The sequence below is a fragment of the Struthio camelus genome, chromosome 5, assembly GCF_040807025.1.
Source record: "Struthio camelus isolate bStrCam1 chromosome 5, bStrCam1.hap1, whole genome shotgun sequence".
Lineage (NCBI taxonomy): Eukaryota > Metazoa > Chordata > Aves > Struthioniformes > Struthionidae > Struthio > Struthio camelus.
Genome location: NC_090946.1, coordinates 67,428,755 through 67,441,227, shown reverse-complemented (window position 1 = coordinate 67,441,227; position 12,473 = coordinate 67,428,755). Strand labels below are relative to the sequence as shown.

The window sequence follows — 12,473 nt, the reverse complement described above, 5'->3', positions numbered from 1 at the left end:
TTGGAATGTGCCTGCTTAGCAATCTGCTCTTTTTCTAGCTGAGTTGCTGTTTGGTTTGTGTTTTTCAGAAGCGCTCTGGAGGTGTATGTGCTTACCTGCGCCGAGTGTGCTGGGCAGCACTGCCATTGCAACTACTCCTCTTGCTCCTCCTGCTCCTGGCCTTTCTCCTCCCCGTGGTAGAAGAGACCCACAGCTGCAAGCTGGCCAACAACTTTGCTCGGTCCTTCAACCTGATGCTGAGATACGAGGGCCCACCTCCAACCTAACTTCTCGGCATGGCAAGAGGTGACGGTCTCAGAAGTAGGCTGGTTCTCTCTTGGTTTTTAATTGCAAGTATTGTAGATTTTAGGGCTTTTAATAAGGCCGTCATATTAACTGGATTTGCCACATAAATGCAGCATAATACTAGTCCACATTAATCAGGTATATGAGCAATTTTAATATTTTTACAATATTGTATTTATAATATGTATATAGAGATTGTGTATGTGTATGTATGTGTGTGTATATATATATAGTACATATATATATATATATATATATATATATAAAATATATATTTAAAAAAAGTATGTCTGTGGTCAAACGAACATCCACTATCCACTGTTGGGGATAATCCTGCAATGTTTCTGTTTCTGCCATCTTTCAGCAAGGAATATGGAATGATGGGTTTTTTGTTTTGTTTTGTTTTATTTTTAAATCAAGTTCTTGTTGTTTACAACTGAAGTCAGAGTAAGTATGAGAAGATGTGAGTATGCACCAGAGTGAAAATTGGAGAGCAGGCAAAGCAGAATCATGTTTAAATACAGTGGTCGACATTCAACCCAAGCAAAATTTGAACAATTCTGTTTAAAATCTTGAGCTGTTTTTTTCGGTAGCTCAGTGCACGGCTTGCAGAAGGTAATGGAAATATTCCCACTGACTTCAGTATGAGTGGGAGCGGGCCTCCTCTTGTTCTCATTTTTTAGCAGATTTCTTTTCCAATTACCGTGTTCTCCAGCCTACCTGAGTCGGGCGAGGAATACAGTAGGAGAAAAGCTGGAAAAAAGAACTTTTTTTTTAACTATATCCCTATAATAAGGGAACTTTTAAAATCAGGTAATAATTTTCTGAGAAATTTGTGAGGTTCACTAAGCAACACCTTGTATCAGTGATCATGTCTTTAAAAAGTAATAGGGATTGTTTTGCTTTACGAAGAGGCATTTGTGAGTGGATCCATAAAGCCTAAACAGTTGGATGCAACCTGGCTCGGCATCAGCAAAGCGTCAGCATCACCGAAGCAAAATTTTAATAATACCACCGTAGAAACAAGATTCCTTCCTAGTTGTTATATTCGTGATTTGTTAGACTGATGTAAACTGATTGCATCAAAGACAGTCAAGCATGGATTTCTATATAGTCTAAACTTCAAGGTGATGACAACTTGTCCTTTATTTATCTAACCTGATGCCTGGTTTATCAATTTTTTGAATGTACATTTTAACAGTGCCTTTTAATGTAAACATAATTCTCAGCTTTACTGTGATGAAATCATTCCTTGTGGTGTTCTACCTAACTGGACTTCTGAGAGAGAAGGCAATTTCTAAAACCGTATGCCATTTCTGAGGGCTATCCCTATTTTACCTTCTCTTTAGCCTCAGTGGTAATCATCCCAAAAAAATGTTAACAGAAGAAACAGTTACTTTCCCCATCCCAGCTGTCTTGTGGGAGGAGCTTCTTTTCAGGGTAGCAGCCTGTGATATTCAGTGTTGTTTTCCAAACAAGTCTCAAAATAATATTAAATCTATTGTGCAGGTGAATTATTTAGTAGCGGAGGGACACGAGTAGGAAACAAACAGATTTTTGTTACGGATTTTTCTGTAACAAAAACATGAAAGTTTTGTTAAAATGAGAAAGTGTGGATAGAAGACAGGAAGGCACAGAAGCAAGGAACTTGTTTTAGGTGCAGAGCAGAGGGGAACAGACAGATGTGAAAAGAAGACTAGGTAAAGACAGAGAAGAGAGGTGACTAGGTAAAGATAGAGAAGAGAGGTGTCCAACAATGCATAAGCCCTAAGAAATGGGATCATGATGAACAGACAGGACAAGAATATAGGCTCGAATGAAAATAAATCTCTTCAGTCCTGCTGATCCCATCTGCCTGCTACAGCATTGTTACTATTGCATATTAAACAGAGCTTTATTCAGTGGGATTTAAAATGGGGCAAGCAACAGGGACTCTACTAGCGTTCTGAGGAGACTTCTCCACTGTCAAGACTCAATCACTGTGTTCCTAATAGTGTTTCCAATTATACTGGTTTTGCAAGACTCCGATAAAAATGTCAGATTTCCACTAAAAGTGAAAGGAGGCTGGAAATTAGAAGAAAGATATCAGGGAAGATGAAAGTATTCATGTAGGGCTCAAGAAGTGTGAGGAGGATCTGAACTGATGCAGGTTAAAACCTGACTGCTAGGAGGTAGGAAAAGAGATCTGGAGAGCAGGCAGAGGGGGAACTGCAATCCAAAAGTGGAGGAGAGAAGACATACAGTGAGGGAGAGAAATAAGACATTCGCATCTCAACAGGGAGGGAAAGAAGGCATGGTCTGTGCTTTCTTTCATGAAGGAGCCAGATGGAAAGGTGCTATAATTCATCAAAGAATGGAGCAAATGAATTCCTTCTTTGCAACTGTTCTTTCTGGTGGCAGAGGATGTGCCTCCTCTCCCCCGATTAGCTGTTCAAGAGCCATGCACGTTTTCACAAGGCTTCTGTAAAAATTGCTGCCACTTCTGAGGGAAGAACCCTGTGGCTGTGTGGCAAGAAGCTAATCATCATACACATCTCCATTTGAAATTAAATGCTCCAGTAGAAAAGAAGTGTGGGGGAAGAGGGGCAGTAACAACCCTGCTGTATGTGTTTGTCTATAGGTGTACCTGTGCATGCGCTTTTCTGTGGCATAGCTATGTTGCGCTTCTCTGTGCTTTGGTTAGCTGTTCCCTTGTGCTGAAAGTAAAATGCTAGTGAGAGGGAAAGAAAAAAGTAATGTGGAAAAAATGTAACTACTAGAGAAAATCAGCAGAGAGATAGCCAAGTCTTACTGTGAAAGCACAGAATCTCACATCAGTTTCCTTTCTGACCAGCCTTTCTGCTCTGGATGTTTTCTGTGGGTTCACAAATGCATGTGACACTACAAAAGTATGCAACTGGATAATAAAATTTCCGTGGAATGGACCATAAGAGAACAACTGCAACATCACCTTGATGTTTCAGGGTTGTGGCAGGTTTAAAAAAAAACCCTAAATTAGAAACACACTTTTGCTGCTGGGTTGCATTCAATTTATTCTGTAAATCCCCTGTCTGTAATCTTGGAGTCTTTTTGCTTTAAATCTCAGCAAATCCATTCTGATAAACTTCAAATAATTTAAATATCTCACACAAGTGATGAATCTTTCTGCTTTTTTGCAAGGGAAACTGTCCGAAGCACAGGGCCTTGGTTTTCATCTCACTTAGAACACTTTCCTTCGTCTATAAGTGTCGTTGACCTCACCAGGGTTGTTCCTGTCTTACGCAGATGAGAAATGAAAATTAGGCCCTTTATTTTTCTAATAAAGAATTTAAAAAATCAGAAAAGTAAGTTTGAAATGTAAATCCAAAACTTACTGTATTTTTAATTCTTCCTCTGAAGAGTTTGAGATACTGATTTCTGGGAGCATAAATACTAATCAAGTCAGTGGTTTGGACAATGAAAACAGAATGCCCAGTTCAAGTTCCAGGAATATAAGCAAAGCTTAGATTCCTTAAAATACCTAGTAAATCATTTACCATTAAACCATTTCCAAATCAGTCATTAAAATCTTGAGCACTGTTCTTTATGCCTGAATCTTTGCTCACACATGATTTGGTGTTATGGCCTAGCTTTTTTACCTACACAATCCCAGCTCAAACCTCTCTGGCATCTATATATAATAAATGTTTTTTTTATAGCTCAGCTTCAGACTGGGACCACTGTCCAAAGACACCCCTTGGTGAAAGCCTAAGATCCGCAAAACAAATAAGTGTCCACAACTGAGTACTCATGCTGCCTTGCTCTAATCCAGATCCAATCACTGTCAGTGTGCTAAAGCGCTAAAATAGACCGAACATGTTTGAGCTTGTAAATTGTGCATCTGTCTCAAGCCACATAGCCTATACTGCATGCAGATATCCAACCTGTTTACAGAGCACAGCTCTTGTGCATCTGTCCAAGCTCTTTTGCCTGCACAATTGGACCTAGTATTTGACTGACCGCATTAATGACTCTCCAGTGTTGAAGGCAAAATCCTGCTCTCCAGTGCCCATGTATTAAAGTAAGAATTCTGCACAGCCCCAAGGGCAGACTCCAGACTCAGCCTTTGGAGTGAAAGCAAGCCTAATTTATGAATTGTAATTGACTTTGTAGCCAGACACTTTAAACAGTATTTTCTATGACTGCAGTACAGTGAGGCAGAGATTTGCTGTTGTGTTACATGTCCATTAATAGCCCTTCCTCTGATTTGAACTAGCAATTAAGATTGTATTACCTACTATTAATATATGACCTCTTCAGAAATATCTATATGAAAAACATATTCCGTTATATGCACACACATTGCAAAAATCATATTCTCCTGAGCACAGGTGGTTCAGCAGTCATAGTTTCTACCAAGCACTAGCTTATTTACCCTGGCTGAGACACTTAACTAAACTCAAATATTTCGGGCTGAAAAGAAAGCTACTAAGCTAACTAGTAAAAACACCTGATGATAACCGAATAATTTGCAGAGCTCTTAGAATCACTTTCCATTTCTCCTTAATCCTATTCATTGGGATAGTCAAAGACCCCAGAAAGAACAAATGTCTCCTAAAAGTGGTCATCCCTAGATATGCAGATTGCAATCACTACATATCAGAATGAGTAGTACGTTCTATATAGTCACTGTAGGACCTCAGGAGTTTGCGCAGTCTGATCTCTTCTTCAATATCAAATAAGATGTTTTGCTTTGTTTGATGTATGCATACAGATCTCATTAGCACTAACGAGACTTGAAGAGTGAGTTTATATACAGGAATTCTTTTAAATTTTGTCATCAAGAGAATACCTCCTTCTCTTTACTCAAGCAAAAATAAAAATCTATACAGCAGAGATTCCCAGAGCAAACAAAACCTTTCGGAATGACTAAAGATTACAGACTGAAATTTATCTATTATCCACCCTAGTTAAGTGGAGAAGTAGTTTTGCCTGTTAAGAAATGCTGGTATAAATACCCCAGTAAACATATCTTTGCTGGGCATCATTCATATCTTTTCAGGTCATAGATTGTGTACCCAACCAGCTAAACTAACTGATTTGGAAACTTTATTATCCATTGGTAGTATCAGTTGCTAGCTTGCAGCTGAACACACGTTTGCCCAGTGAACTATATCAGCTTCTTCCAGAGTCGCCAGGGGCTGTCAAGGATATTCTTAGTAGTTCTCAGATCATTGACCTGCTATGAGCCATTACAAGTCTATTGCATTAATCTAGCTGTCAGCTGTTGGCAGCTCTCAGAAACCAGTTTATTAAAATACTAAAGATAACATTGGTACAGACATCATGATTCATTTAGAAGCCAATCTTATTAGTTTGTCATATTTAAACATAATTAAAAGTGGGTTATAATCAGATTAGTCATAAGTGTTGGGTAACTGTGTTGCATGTTTTAGTCACAAGACTTTTTGACTTGCAAATATGTTTAAGAATTGTGGGCTCATTTTGGACTTGCTCAATAGTAAAACCAAACAAAGCTAAGAATCTTGAATGTAGTATTTTCCAAAAAAGTATTAAGTGGAACAGAATAATCTGTAATATAGTTGAATTTTTTAAAGTAACTTTGGTCTATCCAATTCAAAAAATATGTATTTACCAGAGAGCTATCAGTAGATCTGGGGGGAAAAAAAAAAGGGTTGTAGCAGAAATATACCAATTAAAGCAGTAGGCTAAATGGCACCATTGTTACCTAAAAGTTTTAGCATTTGCCAGAGTTTAAATATTTATAGTTGTGGGCTATCTGTTCTCCTCCAATTAAATCACGGGCAAGACTGAGCTGCACTGCTGAAGGTACAACATCTCAGTGGAGATAGCAGGAGACATTTAAGTGTTCAAAAGGCAACTTGGTTTCTTGATGCAGGAGATGAACCTGTAGGTTTGACCATCATTCTCAGTGTGCAGTCATCCTGGCGTGATGAGAGCAACCCAGGGTCAATGGCACAAGACATAGGGCTTACCAGTCTGTTCTGTCAGGCAAAATTTTGACAGTGGCCATCAGCATTGTCCAGTTTCACCTCTCTGACCGTGGAAAGAGTTTCCGTTTAAGGTGATTCACTCCAGCTGAGATCTGAACCTTGGAGGTGCTTTTTCCTCTCCAATAAAAGTAAAGGAAACCACCAAGTCCACTAAGTTAAATCCTACAAAGATAAATTAAGCACAGGTAGTAGCCACTGATGCCCCAGGAGAAGATGCAGGAAATGCCATTGTGGATGGAAAGATAATCATGAAGTTCTGTGTTGACTCCCTAGGAATTAGAGGCTCATTGTAGACATGAAGTAGGAGGTTTTCAGTTCCCTTCCAAGTAAATGCGAGGTTTGACCATTAGCCTTCTGGGTATGTGGGGGTTATGCCTTATTGAACACTAGCAGCTTCCTGGCTTCAGTGCCTTTCATGGCAATAAGTTCCACATCCTACCTATAAGTTGTTTGAAAAACTTGTTGCAGTGAGTTGTTTTTGAAACAGAAACCTTTTGTTTAGGGGGCGGGTGGGGTGGAGTTGTTTGGTTTTCCTTCTCTGAGCATTTATGCATTGAATCCAAGGAAACAGAAAGAGCAGCATTACCTTTCTAGACCATTCCTTGTCTTTCCTTCTTTTATCACGTCTTCTCTGCTTTGTCTCCTTCCTATGGGAAACAATTCCAATCTTTTCTGCTTGTTTTCATATGAGTACTCTTCCATGTTCTTGATCATTCCTGTCACCTTTCTCTAAACTGTTTCTAATGCCAGTTCTTCCTCCACAAGTAAAGCGAAAAATCTGGTCCGTTTTCTACAAATTGAAACAGCTGGTGGCTGCCCAGCAACTTCGCTCCTTGTTATTACAGCTCCATCTCTCCATCCCCATCAGCTTTCTTCTCTCTGCCCTGGAGTCCATCCCTGCTGCAGCTATTGGACTTGACTGCTGAACACTCACCTTTTCCAGCCCTCCTGCCATGGATTATTTAGATGTCTCATCCTTGTGCTACACCCAGCGCAGTCCAGTTTCAGCCTGCCCCTTCGGTCTTGTGTCATAGCCTCTTCACAACAGAGCCCTACATGCAGAATCGTCCCCTCCTTTCCGTACCTTCACCCACTCTTGGCCTTCCTCTCTGTATTTCTCCAGCCGGACACGCAGGACAGAGTCGGTCCCAGCATGACCAGCCCAAACCTTTCCCTGTTGCAGTTCCTCATGCAGATGCTCTGCTTCAAGGCCCGTTGCCCTGTGCCCATGTCAGAGCACCCTTGGAAGCTGTCTTAAAGTACTCTGGCCTTTGGCAGCCATCTCTCCTGAGTCTCCTGGCTGTGGCTTGTCCTTATCTGTCTTCTGTGTCAGCTCAGGGCCTGTTCTTAATACTCACATCTGCAGATCAGAGCGCAAGGGTGTATTAGTAGTGAATGTAATTATTAGTAATGTAATTATTAGTAATGAAAGCCTTGCCATTAGCATTGTTCATAACCTGCCCAGACTCTTTTCTCTTGTTCCCTCTAAGCAGGTTTTGATGGGTAATCCAATTACAATGTACAGAAAATTGCCCCATAATCAGAGAGGAGGGCCAGTGTTTCAGCTGCAGCTCTATTACCCTCACATTGTCACCACCTGCGTAAGCACTACCATGTGCTCCGCAGCCCCGGGCTGTACGCTGAAAGGCGTATGCCCTTGAGTTGCCGGGAATGTTTGAATATTGCTGTTATACATCATAATGAGCCAAGATTTTTTTTTTTTTAGTAGCTGGAAGAAAAGAAAGAAAGAAAGAAAATAGTCACTTTTAAGCATCTGATTTCACAACCCATTTATCAAGCGCTTGGGCAAACCATTTATTTTAGGTCCTTTTTTTTCACTCAAAAGCTAAATGTTAAAAAAGGAGAGGTGAATTTCAAGAGGCTGGAAGCTGGAGGCTGGCTGTGGTGCCACCCGCCGCTATCAGCTCTGTGCCTTGAGGCCTCCAGCTATTTTCCCTAACATAACCCCCACCTTCAAAATCAAACTGTTTCTTTTGTCAAGTCCAATAAGCATTGAACAGCACACACTTGATTTCATTGCAGATATGAATACCTCTGTATGGTACTTTCCATTGCTATGAAATATATATATATATATGTAGATTATATGTATTTGTAATGGGGAGTGTAATTATTCTCCTACTTAAAGAAAGGTGACATTCCACATCAATGTAACTTTCAAGTGCAGCTTTTAAAAGAAAGTGTGTCTGGAAGGGAAGCTGGGAGAGTTTAGAGGTATGTGTTTTAATGACCTTTAATGAGCTTTAATAAGGTTTGAGTTAGGGCCTCATCCTCTGAGGTGAAAAGCACCCAAGATGATTTTCCCATCACCTTCTCGGACATGTCCCTGTGAGAGTTTTTAATCTGATAGTCACAGACTGAGCACTGGCTGTTTCTGAAGGTATTTGGATGTTGCATGTGCTAAATATGTGCCATTTCTCAAAGTACCAACTTCCATTTTGTGCACATGCTTGAATGGAAGTCAAATGACACATCTTTGTCTTGCTCTGAGGCCATGACTGTCTTTTTTTGTCTCAGTAGCTGGATTGCTTTTGATTAGTCTCATTCTTTCCATTTTTTTCCTTCCTTTTAATTTGTGCTCATTCAGTTTATCAGGTGATGCCAGGAAGGCATATTCCACCTGCCCAACCTCAGAGCTACCTTTCCAGCAGTTTACCTTCTTCTCAGTTGTTTACTTCGGGGTACTGGACCACTGTGAAACAGTTACACAAGCAATAATGCGGGTGTTGCATTTTTCTTTCATTACCTTTTGTGAGGTGTAGCACTGCATTGACATTGAAAAGTGGTGGGAGACCCAGAAGCTGCATTATTGTTTACTAGCAACTTAACCAATGTACAGTGCTTCTGCAGAGGACCTGTCCTCACTTCTCAAAGCAGCTGGCTGTGTTGGGCCCAACTGAATTAACAAGGCTGGATTATAAACAATCTTGGATTCACTTCACCAACACTCCATCAATCTTACTTCCATCAGGTTTTGTACTTTTGTTTAGTTTTAAGCTAGAAAAAACTTTAAGTGAATGTGCTAAGCCCCCCCCCCCCCTTATAGGGTACATAAATATCTCATATATTTCACAAAAATTAAAACAAAATGAGCATTCATATTGAAAAGAATTAACAAGTTCTAATTAGCTTATTAAAAAGTTAATAAGAACAGCCTGGAGTGAAGTTTTCTGTAATCAAACCATTGTTTGTTTTTAATTTTAAAATCACCAAATACCAAGATACATTTTGCCACCTCTGTTAGAAATGAACTGGTAATAAAATGTGAATCCTCCAGAATGGAAGGTTTGTCGATGTAGATCTGAATTTCACCAGTATGTCCTATATTCTATCATTGCTTCTGAGCACTAAGGAAATCGAAGGCCGTTCACAACAGGAACTCATCTTGTGAATGGTTTTAAAATTGTTTAGAGCTCCTGTGCACTTACAAATGTTTGCAGTGGGGAGGAACAGAAAACTTCATGCGAACCCTGTGGATTCTGCGCATTTGTAACACTGGCTTGAATTCAGGTCCCCACCTCAACTTCTTGTAAATGTTAATATTCAAGTAGAACAAAAATGTTAGCGGCAATTACAGCATGAACATTGCTTGTTTATGTATAGTAGCTGATAGCAGAGTCTGTAATAATCTGTGTTTATACATGTGCTGTTCAATGTAACAGTTGGGTATGAAATACTTTTTAGTGTCACAAGAAAATAACTGGATTGATGTCACTTTTTGCTTGTATGAGCATAATTATTTGCGTTGCAGGGACCAGTTCCACTTTTGTCATGTTATTTATGCTTTTTAAATACATTTGTGATAAATTAGGCTCATTTCTAAGGTAAACAATACTGGAGCCAAACAGCTGTCTCTGTACATGTGCATGTTATCACAGCTGATATCAAGGCTAAGTCAGACTCCTTGTCTTGCTTGGACCTTTCCTTAACCTTTTTGGCTTGATTCAGGGAAATGTGGACCAGTCTATTTTCTTATTAGAAATGTGGTTTTTTGAAAAGCTAAACTTATTTTTTAGATCCTTTCTTTTTACAACTATTGATGCAGAAAAACTGTAACAATCGTATTTTTCTAAACTACCACTTGCTTTGTGTTGGGAAATGATATATAGATATATATTTTATTCTACAAAATTCCATGTAGCTTTGAAACTCTTTGTTTTCTTATGTATTCTCCTATACACCAGAATTATCTAAAGATGCTGTAAGCTTCTATATACTGACTCTCTATGAAAATGTATAAATATGTAACTGCATAAGAAGACTGACTTTATTTTTTGTTTAAATGTATTCGAGCTAAGTCATTCTTAGTGTTATTCTACACTATATAAAAAGACAGAAATCAGGTCATTTTTTTCAAAAATCTGGACCTCGTTATGTAACACTTCCTAAAAAGTCTTGACTGAAAGTCAGGAGAATTTATCTGAGAAATGGTGCCATTTCAAGGTCTGATTCTGTAGTTTCTTCACACTGTTTAGGACCTTATTTCCCAAGTACTCCCATGAAATTTCACTGGAAAAGTTAGAAATAAGAGCCTATGATGTGTGAATAGCCAGGCAGAATACGACCCTTAATGAAGAACAGAACCTTTTAACTAAGGAAGAGGTTATGTTTTGAGTATTTTAGGATAACATTTTAGTTCTCTTCTGCACTGTGCATTCCTCCTGTATATTCTGGATTTATTCCATAGCTGGAGTGCCAGATTAAATCGATTGAATCCCCATGCACAGATGAATGTAATAGAAATCTGCAGTGAAATATTGCAGAAAATGGCCTGATTTCCTTCTTCAAAACAAGTTTGTGTTTAAAGGCACTCACAGCCTGGGCTTCTGTGCACCTTTGAAATAGAGGCTATTGGTTTGTACCTTGATCATGGTATAATGTGGAAGGACTTTTGCTCTCTGCCTGGAAAAGCATAATATTTTCTCAAATAAAAGAATGAGATTTTGAAAAACTCTTCTGGGAATTAAGGACAGTTGGGACCTTCTGGGATCAGGCCACATTATTCTGAAAGTTTATCCCTTGATGATAAACAAAATATGCTGTGGCTTTGCTGTTTGCAGGTAGGATAAAGAGACTGGAAATACATTATCCCAAGCCCTAGCCTTGCAACTATTTTGTGATGCTTTACTGTTTGCGACTGAGCTATGCTGAATCGGATTATAAAATCAGAGTATTTTATTGCATGTGTCCTTTTTTGTAATGAAAAAACAATTGTATTTGACATTGCAGCTATAATGCAGTAAATAAACACATATATTTCTTTTTAAAGGCTTTTAAATTATTCTGGGGTCTCACATTTTCTCTGTGCTGATTTCTTACCATCAGTGGATTTGTGATGACCTAGAAACACTCAGAAGAAGCGAAGCAAGGGTAACATTTGCTGCTACCTGCCTTCCTTTTTGCTCATGTACTACTGGAAGATAGTTGTGCTGAATATACCTACTTCATCTAACCCTGTAAGATATAAGACCATGCTGTTGTTTGAACAGAATTCTACAGAGCCCATAGAAAATGTGTGTTTGCTAAATCATACTATATTTCTGTATGATTTCTTAGGGCTCTAGCCTTTGAGACTCTTCTGGGGTTCCCCTCAGTGCCAAATCTTCTAAGACAAAGGTTTTTTCTTTTTCACAGCCTCAGATTTGAAGTTAACTCTGATCACATGTTGTGAGTGAGCAGTTTAGACACTGCTGACTTCTCTGAAGACTAATCACTACAGCACAACTTTCATTAGCATCCAAGTAATTGCCACTTTCTTTCTTGCATCTTTAAGAGATCTGCCAGGATCTCTGACATTAAAGGACTCTGTGGGCAATTACTTCTGGAAAAGTAGAAAATCACTAAGATGTTTTTAGATAATTTAGGGCTAGGTTCCTGGTTGCTTTTATGAACGCACTGACCTTTATCAAGTCTTTGTGACTTCTCTGAGGTTTTTGTAACCATGTGGTCCTATCCCTTCCTATAAGCTATCTCCTGCTAAGCCCAAAAATACAAATGCAAACACTTCAGTTGATCAAAGCTGTGTAAAGATCAGGGCAGCAGCTTGGATCCCTCCCAGGAGAGGACAGGGGAAACTGGAGCGCAGGGCTTTGGAACAGCAAACTCCGATGGTGGGAAGAGAGAGCAGTGTCAGAAAAGAGAAAATAGCTCACACTTACATGGTGAGTGAATATT

The 12,473-nt window shown here is 39.2% G+C and overlaps 1 protein-coding gene across 10 annotated transcripts in view; it reads left to right on the top strand.

The window, feature by feature from the left end:
• The window catches only part of SYNE3 (spectrin repeat containing nuclear envelope family member 3), a 70,431-nt gene extending 58,864 nt beyond the window's left edge, over positions 1 to 11,567 (top strand). For all 10 annotated transcript variants that reach the window (XM_068946965.1, XM_068946968.1, XM_068946971.1 and 7 more), the window contains one exon: positions 69 to 11,567. In XM_068946965.1, the coding sequence (XP_068803066.1) occupies positions 69 to 266 (198 nt within the window). In that variant the 3' untranslated portion in view covers positions 267 to 11,567. The remainder of the gene's footprint in view (positions 1 to 68) is intronic.
• Positions 11,568 to 12,473: the final 906 nt, after the last annotated feature.